This window comes from Athene cunicularia, unplaced genomic scaffold, assembly GCF_003259725.1.
Source record: "Athene cunicularia isolate RWA unplaced genomic scaffold, athCun1 SCF_77, whole genome shotgun sequence".
NCBI classification, from domain to species: domain Eukaryota; kingdom Metazoa; phylum Chordata; class Aves; order Strigiformes; family Strigidae; genus Athene; species Athene cunicularia.
Genome location: NW_020799509.1, coordinates 7,204 through 21,634, shown reverse-complemented (window position 1 = coordinate 21,634; position 14,431 = coordinate 7,204). Strand labels below are relative to the sequence as shown.

The window sequence follows — 14,431 nt, the reverse complement described above, 5'->3', positions numbered from 1 at the left end:
GAGATGCAGCTCCTGGGAGCTTGAGAGGACAGAAACTGTTCGGTGCCGGAAAGTCCAGGCGGTAGTAGCTTGCTGCAGTAGAAAAATTCTTTGGGAAAATGGAAAAAAAAAAACAAGAGAGGTGAGAAGAAAGAGGTTGGTGCAGCAGCTGACAGGAAAATAAAGGGCTTGTTTGCAGCCAGGAACTGCCCTTGCCGTGTCTCTCCCCCGGCCCAGCGCCCCCCGCTGCCCCGCCCTCTGGGTCGGGGGGGTGCGGGGGCCCGAGGGTGTTGCGCGTCCCTAGCGACCGCGGTTGCGGGGGGGCCCCTACGCCCCGAGGCGGAGTTGTCCCGCACCCCAGGGGGTGGAGGGCTGTAGCGCCCCAAGATGGCGGGGATCCCACCCCAGGGGCGGGAGGGTGAGGCAGGCAGGGACACCCCGAGCTGGAGGTGCACCCCTTTCCTTGGGGCGGGACACGCCAGGCTGGAGGTTCCCCTCCTTACAGTATCGGGGGGTGGGGGGGGACTGTTGTACTTCTGGGTACAGGGTATTCCCCACCACGGCTGCAGGATGAGGGCTCCCCCGAGGTGTGGGGTTTTTCCCTCCCTCAGGGATAGGGGGGCTGAGAGCAGTGGGGGCATTCCCAGGGTGAAGGACATTTACCCCACCCCTAAGGCTGCGGATGGGGGGGACAGAAGGAGGAAATCGGAGCACCTCCGAGGTGTGGGGTGCTCCCCTAACCCCAGGGCTGACGTGCACTAAGGGGACCGGGGGGGTGTGGGGGTCGTTCAATCCTTTTTGTGCCGTCTGAGCAGCACCAGACCCTCGGTGTGGTGCCTGAGCCTTTAGCAGCAGCTGTCAGAGCCAAGGGGCTTCCAGCCTCCTTCCCTCCCTCTATACCAGCATAACAATTTTTGAAGAAAGAGGATTTCCCTTCTGCCCCTCCGCAAGCTGAATAACTAAGGGAAAACCATTGGTGTCCCTGTGGTTTCCGTGTACAGGCGTACCAAGGCTGTTCCCAAGGCTGTGTTAGTGGTTTTCCTGTAACCCACGTGTGTGTGCATCACGCTGGGACAGAACCCTGCTTTCAGCATCTCTGTGCTGGGCCTCGTCTTTCTGAGCGTTGTTACTGCAGTTCCTTTCAAAAGCTGAGAATGGGGCTGGGAATGTTTGGGGTTTTTTCACCTTTGTGCTTTTAGATGTGGACGCTTGTCTTCCTAGGGAGCTGAGCACCCTCGTTGATAGACACAGTAGATACATCTTATCTCTACCTCACTTCCCAGAGCATAGAAGGAACCGGTGTTGTCTTCTGAGGTTGCATAATCGCACTTGTTTGGTTGGTTTTTTGGGTTTGCCTTTCCCCAGAGGAAATGAGGCATCTGCTTGGTGGGGGTGCTGGTTTTTCCCTTCCGTACAGGACGTTCCATCAGCTTCACTAGCTTGGCCGGGCTGTGCTTTCTTTGGTTAAAGAGTGGCAGAAGGCACGCAGGGGGAACGTTTCCTTATGGGACATTATACCGGAGCTTTGACTCCGTGTGCCTTGTGCCATAGGTGTGTAAACACAGCAGCGACCTACTGGGGCTTATTTACCTGCTGCCCTTGGGGCAGATAAGGATCATTGCACTCGGAGTATTGTCTAATTCTGAATATCCAGGAATGTGACTCCAGGCAGTTTCTCCCAGGGGGCTTTTTTGATATCAGCAGATGGCCGCTGAAATGGGCCTGTAGGCAGCAGGGTTATCCTTATCGGAGGGATGGTCCGTGTCATGGACAGACTTTTCAGTTGAACTGGTGGTGAGTGTTTAACCCGCTGGCTGGAGGGTGGAGAAATGTCTGTCTCTCGCGTGCTTGGCTTGTTTTAGTGTCCCTGTTTTTCTGCTCTAGCTAAGTTAGGGCTGAGCAGTGGGTGCTGCTGGCAGGGCTGGAGCTGGTCGGCCCAAGCGACTGTTGGACTGAGAAAAGGAAAGGTGGTGGCTGAGAGCCAGGGACGCTGGTGGCTGTTAGAGCTGAGCTTTCCAGGTGTGTCTGAGCATAGTAACCTTCCTGCTTGTGAGTCTGCACTTAGCTGGTGCACATCCTGCTTTACATGGTAGAGAGCGGGGGAAAAAAAACGTGTTTACCGTTTAAATTGCATTTTGACGGGTAATTTTAACAGTATTTTTGCAATTTACTGGATGTAACTCATTCAGCTGTAAAAGTGCATTAAAAGACCGTGGAATCCCTGGTGAGAGCTGTGATCCCACTTGTCCAGCCTCTTTCTGGGGAAATGTGGGTATTGCTAGGCCAAATCCCTGGCTGGAAGGGAGGGAATAGTCTTAACGTGAGGAGCTCGGGGTGAGCTGTAGCTTATTGAAGAGGTACTTGAAGTTCTGTGCTCCTAAATAAGGGCAGTTATTTTCCATTCTTGTAAGTGGTAATAAAACCAAGTTGTTGTCAGGCTTTTGCTGCAATAAAAGAAATCAAGGCCACGTCTGTCTCTTTCTGGATTAGGCTGGTGGAGCGGAGCAGGTTACTTTGTCATGAAAAGCCTGCAAATTTAATGCGATGGGAAGGTGAGATGCTTTGAAATGTAACAGGATCTTTTTAAAGATCCTCAATCCTTCTAAACAGAGTAATATAATTAGTTTGCTAATCGGTGCCGATGGCGGAAGTTGGTGAGAACAGATCAACAGAGAAATCCATGGGGGCAGACATGGGAAGTGGTGAGCTTGGTCCGAGCCCTTCTGGTGCAGCGGAGCCCTAAGATCCTGCCGTAGGGCCTGAGCTCCGCCGGGGACTCTGTCCTGGAGAGCTGGCAGCCGAAGGCAGGGAGGGCGCAGGGAAATACCTTTGGGCCCATGGGGGTTCAGACAGGCAAGAGAACTTTGCAATCTGCTGTTTGAACCCAAGGCTGGTATTTTAACAAGATCGTTTGTAAAAGCAGGCTGATGGGAAGGGTTGGATGTGGAAGCTAGAATGTCAGTAGAGTTCTTAAGAACAAAAGTATGAATAATATTTTCTGGTTTGGCTAATTGTAGCTCTTTGTTTTGAATTAAAGAAGCAGTGTAAATAAAAATAATGACTTCTATTTAAATGAAAACAATGTCTTCCAACCTAGCTGTTTTATAGCAGTAGTGGCCATTTATTTGTTGCTTCTAACGCTGAAATTAAATGACTTCTCATCTCCTGCTTTACTGTCCTTTTAAAGTTGCTTATAAAGAAGGTAATGTATGTCCTGGAGTAGAACCCTTTAGTGTTCAGTTTAAGAGGCTTTGAATCGTTAAGCAAGTATCGTTAGGATACAGGTAGCTGGTCTGATGATTTAGAAGGGACAACCGGGGACTCTCTCTCCGCTGCTCATCGCACATGTACATCTTACATTTATTACCCATCTTCTCTTTACTTTAAAGACACTGCTGGGCATCTTCCTTTGTCTCTGCTGTGAGTAGAGGGGCTCCAACACGCTTTTAAGCTCGATTTTCTCTTGACCCCGTCGTATTCTCTTCCCACCCTCCTTTTTTCACTTTGGAGAAGAAAATTCCTGTTTCATGCTGCTACGGCTTAATTAAACTGAGAGGGCTCTGCAGGGTTCCCATGGCTGTTTAGCAAACAGCTTTGCTGGCCTGTGATACCAACAAACAGTTTTGTTGTGAGTGGTGATCTAACTGCTTCCAGCAAAACTTGGGATTATTTCGTTTTGATGTGCCAGTAGCCTTGATGTGTGTAGGGATGTGAGCCTTCGAAAGAAGGAAGAAAAAAAAAAAAAAAAGTTGGGCAAGGCTGATAAGGGTGTGATAAGGACTGGGCTTTTGAGGCCATGCAGTCTTGCTCTGCAGAACCAGCCTTGATCTATGACAAAGAATGTTAACTGGGAAAGCGAAAGAGCAACTGGTTTTGATACGGTGTTGTATTCAAGGACCTCAGACGTCAGCGTAGCCGTGGCAGAGCTCCTGGCGTGGTGGCGTGGTTTGTGCTGGGGAAGTGCTGTGATCCCAGCCCGCTCCTCACGGGGCCGGAGTCTGTCTGCTGCAGATCTTCCTCCTGTCAGAGCTCACCCGCTCGGGCACGTACCTCTTTTTAATCACCTATATGCCAAAAAAGATTTCATTAGCAGCTTCCTAACTGAATTACTGAACTTTGAGGATATAATGAGCCTAATGCAGAAGCTGGGGGCTGGCTTACTTCACAAAACCAGTTTGGGGCATGTGTTGGTATCCGGGGCCTGGCAGCATCCTTCAGTTCCTGCAGTTATTTATCTTAATGACCTGAGCGACTCCTTCGAGAATCAGCACAAAGCAAACAGCCCAAATATCACTCACTTTCCTCACCTACTTCTTTGTTTATATTCTGTGTCTTTTTAGGCAGATTTTTTGAAAGGATTACCAGTCTACAACAAAAGCAACTTCAGCAGATTCCATGCGGATTCTGTATGTAAAGCATCAGTAAGTATTGCCACATTCTGGTGCTTTGGGGGAAGGTTTTCTTGCACGGCTCGAAGGATGCTAGAGCGAAATAAACTTGAAATGAGTATTTTGTTTCTTAAAAAACACGTGTGATCACAGCTGATAGTTCATGAGTTGAGACTGGCAAGGAAAACTTCCTGCTTGCTTTGGTGAGGAATGTGTCCTCGCATCAGCCAAACCACATCTGTGGTGCTTCCTTTATATATACATTCTTTAATAGTAGTCTCATGTCCTGAAAAACATGTAAAAAATGGACCTCCTTCTTTATATGTCTGTTTTAAAAAATGATAGCCACGCGGCGTCACGTAACAGAGCAGAACATCACAAGGCATTTGTTAATGAGGGCCTTTGGGTTGTTTTAGCTGTGCTTGGGTTAAAAATCACCTTTTTGCTGTCTTTGTTCTGTAAGTGTTCTAATTCTCCTACAGAATAGAAGACCATCGGTATATCTTCCCACAAGAGAGTATCCATCTGAACAAAGTGAGTCCGTTCTCCTAAAGTTTGAGGTTTTTAAAAAACTTTATCCTGTTCTGATATTAAAAATCCAGTGTACATGTAATCTCCCTTATTTTAAACTTCAGATATGGTGATATTATTGAACTGTCACTGCAGTGATTAGCAGTGTATGTCTAATGGGTTTTTTTTGTGCTTTTCCTCTTATCTTTATTGTTCCTGCATAGTGTCCTTTCATTAAAAGGGACCATGCTTAGTATATGAAGGAACGTGGTGATGAGTATGTGAGGGAATGTGGTGATTACTGCACCATTTTAAGAGTCGTCTTTAAAATGACCTCAGTGTTTTTTTTTTTTTTTTTTTTTTTTTTTTTGGCAGTTATAGTAACAGAAAAGACAAATATACTTTTGCGTTATCTACATCAGCAGTGGGACAAAAAGGTATGGTTGTGTTTTCTTAATATTAACATTTTGTCTTGATTTGCTGACCTGGGCTAAATGAGCTGAATATTAATCACAGTCAATATACTGACGATTAATAAAAAGACAGTGCAGGGAGGCTCTCTCTCTGCACAACACTTTAAAAAACACCAAACTTTTCTTCCCTTTCAATGTGAGGGACATTAACTCAGTGTTTAGTCTAGAGCTTGGGAGTCTGCAGTTACATCTCCCAGTTACTGCTGTTTTCCTTTGTGACTGTGGCAAATTGGTCCCTCTGTGCCTCAGCATCTACTTTACAGCTGAGGAAAAGCTGCTCTCGCCTCCCAGGACTGTTAGGAGAAGACAGATGAGTTTGTGCAGAGTGTGAGTGCCCTATGGAGGCTGTGTAAGTACCTTGGGTACAAAATCAGATTTCTCAGATGAGGAATATAACAAAAATGAGCGTTCTCTGGCTGGTGTTTGAGACTGGGGTAGCTGGGTTGGGACTAGTGGGAGCAGTGCGGTGACTTAGGAGGGGAGACGTTGAAGCAGTGAGTGAATCATGGGCAGAGGTTGTGCAAGAATGTGGAGAGGGGTAAAATTGTAAGGAACCTTGAAGCTGAAAAGAAAGTATTCGTATGTGACAGAAGGCTTTGGGAGATTTTGATAAGTTCAGGGACTGACTCAGAGTAGTGGGAAAGAGGCTCTTACTCATGTTTATGCAATATTTGAGATCTATAAATAAAAGGTGCTGAGATCAGTGGTGGTTTAGTCCCACCCTCAAATTTGAAGAACAATCTAGAAGGAGCAGCTCTGGGCTTTGGGCAAAATCCTTTGCAGTGTTTGTTCCAGTGTGTTAGTTAAGTCTTTGCATCCAAAAACTTGTACAAAGAAAAATTTGTTCTACTGATAATAGCTTCCACTCAGGCTTTGGAGAGTTTCACTGTGGCTTTCTCTGTCCCAACAGAATGCAGCAAAGAAGAGAGATCAAGAGCAAGTGGAAATAGAAGGTGAGAATTCGGCGCCGCCACGGAAAATCGCTCGAACAGACAGCCAGGATATGAACGAGGACACTTAAACTCTTGGCTTCCTCCTCTACTACTTTGCAGGCGCTTCCTGTTTTGTCTCAAAGTGTGTAAATTTTGCCCCTTGCCCCCATCTCTCACCCCTCCACTACACAGCCCAAACCACTTCTGACGTCATAGGAGCCAATGTATTTATTTTAATTTTTTTTTTCCTCTCCATTTTTTTATTTATGCCGTAAAACTTACGGAGCAGTGGTGGAACAATTCAGTAAATGACGTAGTATAACCTTAGTTCCTCCTTTCTAAAAATATACACTGTCACTTTCACAGGTTTTGTTGAATCTGTTACCTAATCAACCAGGTCTAGCTGTGGGAGCCTGGGTAGGAGACGTGGGTTATTACCAAACCCTCCAGTGGTAGAGGCTTTCCGATTCGCATACCTGCTGACATATTACAAGTGGTTAACTCTTCTTCAGATGTGCCCAGTCCAGCCAGAAGTGTGGGACCTCACTATTTTTCACAAGTATTCTGAAACTGGCCCTGCACTAAAAAAAGAAAAAAAAAAAAAAAAAAAGTTCATGGGTGTCGTTTAGGGTTATGTTGGTCTTAGCAAACGTGTTGTCAACCTGATCTATCAGTTGTGTTCTTTGGGCCTGCTCTGTAAGGGCCGCGGTCGTTTGGCAGCGTACGTTATCTCATGCATCAGTGGTCATGGAGAATTCAAGTGAAAGGTGTGTTGCTTTTGTTGCTCTTAAATTCTAAACCGTCTCTTGGTCTTGAACGGACTGGTGTGTGCAACTTCTCCGTTGGAATAAAAGGATACTCTTAGCCTTTTCTGAGTATTTGATCAGCAGCGTGTGTAAGCAGCAGCTGGTGGAGCGGAGGTGGGGAGGCCCCCGCAGGCTGGACAAGGCTGAGAGCGCCTCGGGATAATGGTACGTTGTCCTTTCCTGTGATCTCGGCACGTCTGGAATGGAGTCCAGGACTCGGAGTTGATCGAAATGTGAGCTTCCATGGTCTCTGATGAAGACCAATCTCTTTTGGACTGTGACAGTTCAGTGCCTGTTGCCTGTAACCCTTCACTGACTCTTTGATAAGAGCCAAAATGGAGACCTGCAAGTCGTCCGGGTGGATTCAGAGGTTCAGAGACTAAAAGGAGACCAGCGTCGTCACCTGAAGGGGACAGGGAAGGTGTAGCTTAGTTATGATGTCTTGTCTGCTTTAACGTAAGAAGCTGACTTCACACTGTGTTAGTTTAAATTGTTGCATTTGTAGCTGTGTTTTCTCCTCGTGGACAAATCCTAAACACCAAGAAATTGCACGAACGTTTTTTTTCTAGAGATTCTGGATAAGCCTCGTTCTGAGTGGCTGCAGTGGCCATGAGCTTTGAGGGTTTCTGCTGTCCCCTTCACCAACTTTGAGGGCTTCTGTGTGTCCCCCATCCAACCAGGGGCTGCCATGTGTTCAGGTTTGGGGGTGAAGGGAGGTAAACTGTTGCTGACGACCACGTGTTGCAAGGCAGAACCTTAGGAGGAACAGTGCACACAGCTCACGTTGCAATTTGAAATGTACATTAGGCACCAAGTTTCTGATGCAGTGAGTGAATTTAACTTAACACTGAGTAGTTTAGAACTTTGTATCTGCCTCAAAAAAACCCGTTACCTTTTTGCTATGGCAGTAACCTCCAAAGCACTGGAATGTCGATGAAAATGCCAACTGTGTTGGTGAAGATAAAACACACGTGGGTTTCCGTGTGATTTACTGGCGATTGCAAGAGGACTCCTCCCCGAGTTACGCTGTCAAAAAGTGCTTTTGTGCAAAGTGCAAGACGTTGCCTGAAGACGCCGCGTTAGCATCCGGCCTCGCAGGGATTATCTGAAGCTGAAACTGAAGAATCCTCTCAAGAGCTGTGAGACACCAAAAGAGGAAACAGACGTGCAGCTGGTGGTAAAGTGTGACCAATTTGTGTGTTTAGCAAAGCTTGAGAGCTGCAGCCTTGCAGTAATGTTTGTACAGTGCTTTAAAGTTGTAAAATGCTGTATAATTCTCGATTGATATGGCAAGGTTTGAGCTTTGCTGACTTCTCTGCTAGACAGAGTGATGTACTATTAAAGAGAGTTGGCAGTTCCTTCCTGTTGTAAACCCCCGTCTTTGTTCCCTCTGTGTCTTTAAAAAAATGGTCTTGTTGGTTATGGGAGCCTTTGGACTATTTCAGGTGTTTTTAGGAGGTTAAAAAAGTTGGCTTTTTAAGGTAGTTCTGAAGTGATGGAGAAACAACTCCTCAGAAGGACATGACTTGGAAGTGTCGCTGGTGTTTTTCACCTTGGTGGCTGTGCACCAGCAGTGTGGATTTCTGATACCCGCAGGGAGTCTTTTCTCCACCCCGTGGATCTGAAGTGAGAGCTCCCTCCCTCCTCCTCCTCCTCCAGCTCCCTTTCCGTGCTGCTCCCAGCTCGAGTGCTCTCCTCAGGCTATGCACTCCGATCCTATAGTCACGTCTGTTTAGTACGTGGTAAGTGTATCAGGTTTGAATGTTGCATGGAAGATCTTCACTTGCCTAACTGTGACTTCCTGGTGCCTTAGTGCATTGAAAACAACAACAACAAAATGTTTGAAAAAACAAACCCTGGGTTTTTGCTGACCACACTGTTTGTATAATCCTTAGCTCCTCTGACTTCCAACTCTTGTTACAAAGTGACTGAGATTTAGTGACCCTCAGGGGGTTTTTGTATATGTCTGCATAGTGGTATTTTTATTGTTTCTGTTACCAATGTATACTAAAGGTTTGGCTTTTTTAATGAAAACTTTGAGATACTTGTCAGAGATCAGAATTTTGGGTTGTGTTTTTTTAGTTGACTAATGCATCTCTCAAAAGTCAAAGCACCAGAAATGTGTTTTTTTGATACCGAGGGACGATGAGTCTGTCTGGGAGCAGCCCCTTCCCTCGGAGCGTACTGTTGGCTGGCGTCTGTCCTGCCCTGAATGGCACCGGAGCTTGTCCCCGGCGTGAGCAGTCGGGTGTGTGCTGGGGGAGTTTAGAATATGAAAACCTTCTGCGCTGCCTTTTCCTAACGTAAAAATACACCAGTGACTGATGGGCAGGGAAAAGGCAGTTGTGTTTAGGTTAAGTCTTGATACGATCACTTTTTGAGGGGACAAATAGTTCAAAAGAAAAGATGTTAAGAGTTAGAGGTGGGAAAATGTTGAGAGAAAGGACAGACTTCCCCATGATGTGGGAATTCACAGCTGAGGGGATGGGGAACTGCGTCCGGGCAGCAGCGTCTGTGCGTGTTTGTGCTGGTGGTTCAGTCCTGGAGGTCAGTTGTTTGTCACAGTGTCTCCGGGCGGGTGACAGTGACATGTTCAGCTTTCAAGGTGTTTCCTGCTTCTGGCCTCGGGAGTTTTTCAGGACCCTGCCGATGTCCTGAGCAACCAGCATGGCCCGTGCTCTGAGCAGGAGGCCGGAGGTGACCTCCCGGGGTCCTTTCCAAGCAGAAAACACCAGAAAGTGGCAAAATGCAGCAGAACCCGCGGCTGGAAGGTTTGGCTTTGTACAAAGCTGGCAAGCAGTGGAAGACTTAGCAAAGCTGAGGGAGTTTGCAGGCACGTGCAAAAGGTTTTTTGACAAGCCCTGAAACCACGTTGTGCTATGAAGGAGAGCGAGTGGCAGGACAGGGAACCAGACCAGGACAGGGCGGGGACGGGAGCTGCTCGGCTCCCCGCCAGCCACACTGGCTCAGCCTGGACCCAGCCTGACCTGGGTCTAAACTCTTCACTGCAGAAGTATTTAAGGTGGGCAGAAGTTTTCAGATGTATTTTGCTAACAGGGTGCATTCAGATGCATTTCACTGGATGAGGACAGGCTTTTAGAATCATTTAGCTGCGTTAGATCTGATTTTAAAAAAATAAAAGCAAACCCGCCTTGTTTTCTTAGCCTTGGCAAGACATGGAGCACCAGCAGCGTTCTGGTTTGGGCGTGTGGGATGCACGTCCCGGCGGCTGTTGGGAGCTGGTTGCTGAGCCAGGTTGGGGTGAATCCCAAGGACACGTTTAACCCGACCGCTCGTTTCTGTCATCCTGGTAAATGTGCCAAGTGGTTCGTGGACTCCGCGTCCGCATGGGCGATTGGGGTTTTACCGACAGCTCTGCAAGGGGAAGGCCGTGAAGGTTGGAGTGGGATCAGCTGGGAAATGGGTTTCCTTCCCTCCCCGGTGTGTGCCTTATGCAGCAGTCCAGCTGTCGATGTTTGGACTGTTTCCTGTGAGGCAAATTTTGAACATGCTGGACATTAATCCTCAGATTTTCACTCCGTAGTTACAGCAGGTGTAACTTCAAAGCTTTATTTGTTTGGTGAGCTCCTTGACACTGGCCTTAAGGTCAAAGACTAAGCAGGAGTTCTGGATTTTTTCTAACACTGCAGCTATCAGCTCTGTTACCACTTACCGTTTCCTGGCTTGTCTGTGTACCACTTGCTTCATTTTTTGTTTTTAAGCTTGCTTGTGGTTTTTTTTTCTTTTTTTTTTTTTTTTTTTTTTTTAAAAAAAGACCTGCGTATCTATAATAGGAAAACGAATTTGTTTTCCTGGATTAATGACGTCAGCCTGGCAGCAGAGGAACTGTGCGACACACTGACCGTGACCAGAGGGGTTCCAGCTGATCTCTCCGTGTCAGGTTTTAGATTTTTAAATTTTTTTGACGTGTAACAGGGAGTGGGAAATCCTTTTAAGAAGGGGAGGGTTGCATTTACCTGGGAGCAGCTCGGGGTATTTTTGGGAGCAGTGCGGAGGGTGTGCTGGCAGCTGTGCCCAGAGGGGTCATTGCATCACTGCTCTGGGGAGGCAGGGCCTGACCTTCGTGCTGTGCCCACGGCGCTTTCCCGTTTCTCTGCTGCTGGTTTGCGATGTCCGTGCCCTGAGCGCGGAGGGTGAGGCCCCGGGCTCTGCCTGACAGCTGATCTGGGATGTTTGCTGCTAGAGAGCACCCAAAAAAGGCTGAGTCAGCAGGCTCCCCAGGTGGACGGGCTACTTCTGGGTGTAGTGGTTGGGTCCAGCCTTCGCCAGCTGACTGTCGCAGTGTCGGGTTGCGGAGCTCGTCCTGAAACGCGTGTGCTGGCAGCTGTAACAGCCCTGTGTCATCTCGAGAGTCCAGTGTCAGGGAGGAGATGGCACTCCTAGAGCCCCATCTTTTTTTAACTACTGGGAAAAAAACATCTTCTGGATATTGAAAAGGCTGAACCTGGCCTGCAGGGAAGAACATCTTTGTACCTGAAATGAGGGAATGAAGTCCCGCCTTTCGCATTCTCTTTAACACTGAGATTCTGCTTTTAAAGGCCAAACTTTGCTAGTGTGTCCCCAAATAGGAAGAACTAAGGCTCCCTACGTCGTGATTTTTTTAGAATTGGGTTGTCGTAGGAATTAAAGAAAAGTTTTATGGACGGTCTTAATGCTTTTTCGAGGAGTCTGTGTGGTTTTAACCTTTGTGGTAGAGCTCCAAGTTCTGCTGATGTAAACCTGAGCGTGAGTCTTCAGCTGGTGAGGCCGAAGGGCAGCGCTGGTAAAACTTGACTCGATTTCCAGTCAGGATTTTTTTTCAGACGGGAGGTGCCGGGTGGCGTGGGGGGAGTAGGCACGACTGTGGGCCAGCGTTTGCCACTGTGGTTGCAGAGTTTTTTTCCTCCGATCGTCGGCCACTCTCGTGCCCCTTCCCCTCGGCAGCCCTGGAGGGAAGCGGAGCTTCCTCGCCGCTGCCTCGCGCGCCGTGAGGACGGTGACTCCTGCTCCTTGTGCTCCGATTCTTGCTTTTCGTTTCCTCGCCTTCGTGACTGAACCAAACTTTCTTTGGCTAGCAACTAGCAGCAATGTTTCTCTTCACCTCCTTGCTACCAGCTCCTTAAACATCCCCAGGTCCCTGTGACTCGGTGCTGCAACCCCTGGGATGTTGCTGTTAAACACCCACAGGCCTTTTAATTTTTTTATTTTGTGAGACACGATAGTGAGCAGCCGAACGGGTCAGATCCTCTCCCACCCTTAATTCTGAGCAGCGCGAGGGGCTGGGGAGCAGCGGCGGGAGGTGGGGGGGAGCAGGACGAGTTGTCTGGTTTGTCGGGGCCGCGGGATGACTCATGACTTACTGTAAACCAGCCCCAAACGGGCTGAGTCACCGCCTTGTCCGTGCTACAGTCGTGCCGATTTCCAACCGCATTCATTTCTTATTAATCAGCTCAGAGTGTGCCATTAACGAGCTCTCTCGAGTATTTTTAGTTAACCCCCCCCCGCCGTGTCCTCGACCGGTCACACCTCAGGGCTGAGCCTCTGAGAGCACCTCGGAGCCTTCTCTCATCAGCGACTGCTTCCAACTCCTCTGGCCATCCCAGGCTGGTTTTTGCAATGCAACATCGAGCTTGTGAGTCTGTGTTACTTCCAACCTGTCTCTGCAACTTGAATTTCCCTCTTTTTGCAAAAAATAATTGTCTCGTGGGGCGGGGAGAAGGTGGTTTTTCCTGCGAGCTGCGTGTCGGCAGAAGGGCTGCCCTTGTGGAGTGACTGTAAATACACTGTTAGTCGAATGTCACGGCCATTGGAATTTTTTTTGCATTTATTTTTAAACTATTCCATGTTTGATACTGTGTATAATAAATTTGCAGAATTTAGAGGATTACACTTTTCTTTATTTTTCCTCCACCTGATGATACGCGCGCGTGCTGCGGTGTGGCTGCTGAGGGTGCTTTGTGCTGCTGGGGCTCGTCCTGTGTCCCTGGGTGGAAGGGTGACAACGTCCCCAATGTCCCCAACGTCCCCAGTGTCCCCAATGTCCCCTTCCACCTTCCGAAGCGCCAGGACACCCGTGACTTGTCCCCTCAGCAGATGTGTTCTGCGGGCAATGATTTAGCCCACGCTTCAGGCTTGTTGAAATATATTTTTATTGCATTTCTGCCGGTTTTACAAAAATATGACAAAATAAATTAAAAAGAAATAAATAACCCCCTTCATTTCTTTTAGTTTCCAAAGAAATGAAACAGCAAGGAAAAAAAAACCAAAACAAAAAACCAACTAAACCAACCTAACTCTTCCATCCTTTGTACAGTAACGGCCCGGAAGAGTGAAATACCAGACAGGCGGCCGCTTGTAGAAATAATTTGTATAGAGAAATGTTTAAAAATGCCCTGGACTGCGGGGTCCTGGCGGCAGCGGGACCCTGCCCTCCCCTCCGCCGAGCGGTGCAGGGGTGGATGGCGCCAGCACTGTCACTCTCGGGAGGGAAATGGGATAAAAGAAACTCCGCGTTCCTCCGGAGCAGAAAGAAAATGAAATGTCGGAAGGGAGAGCGCTCTGCGCCTCTGCCCGATCTCCAGCTGCGGGCAGGGAGGCGTGGGGGGGAGCTAGGGGCTCTGGCAGGGTGCCGAGCCCTGGCAGGGTTGGGTGTTTTGGGTGCCCCAGTCCCCCCAGGGTCTTTTCTCCTGCCATTGTTTTAACTTGCCGCTGCTGCCGCTCCGGGGCACGGCCACCGCGGTGCCGGTCGCGCTGGGTTGCCGGGGGGCTCGTGTTGCCCCAGTTTCCCAGCACCGCCCAGCCCAGTGCTCCCTTTTATTTCCCTGCCTGCGCCCCAGAAATCTCTCCCGCGTCCTCTGCTCCTTGCGTACCCGGGAGGGTGAGCGGGAGACCCGTGTGCCCAGGGAGATGCCGTGGGGAGCCGGGCCTGGCCCTGCGCTCCTGGGGACCGCAGAGCTCAGGGTTGGCCCCAGATTTTGGCCCCGCAGCAGTGGGGTGGGATGGGGGGGACACCCCTGCCTGCGGTGGGCCACGGGCAGCATCTCAGCTCCTGCGCTGGCAGCACGGGTGAGCGGAGCAGCAGGTAAACCCTTCACCCTCTCCTGCCCTTATTGCTGTATAAAATGGCTTGATTCGGACAAAAAAAAAATTAAAATGACGTGATGTATAGAGACAGCGGTGGCAGGTGGAGGAGGGGGGGAAACAACCTGACATTTTCTACAGCCCAGGCCTTGGGGAGAGTGGGGTGCACAGCCCCCGCGTCACTGCCCGGGCCTGGACCAGGCACAGTGATGGGGCGGCTGCCTGGGGGTCCCCCCAGCTCCCCGCAATCCCACCCCTAGCTC

General features: G+C 49.0%; 2 protein-coding genes across 2 annotated transcripts in view; one reads left to right on the top strand and one right to left on the bottom strand.

Annotated features, from left to right (window-relative positions):
- The window catches only part of ANO8 (anoctamin 8), a gene marked incomplete at its 5' end in the record, with an annotated part of 24,454 nt that overhangs the window by 6,859 nt on the left and 3,164 nt on the right, over nt 1-14,431 (bottom strand). The gene's annotated exons all lie outside the window — the stretch shown is intronic.
- On the top strand, nt 2,621-12,975 carry DDA1 (DET1 and DDB1 associated 1). Its single transcript, XM_026867571.1, has 5 exons — nt 2,621-2,629; nt 4,320-4,400; nt 4,850-4,901; nt 5,253-5,314; nt 6,261-12,975. The coding sequence occupies exons 1-5, from the start codon at nt 2,621-2,623 to the stop codon at nt 6,369-6,371; spliced, it is 315 nt and encodes a 104-aa protein (XP_026723372.1). The 3' UTR covers nt 6,372-12,975.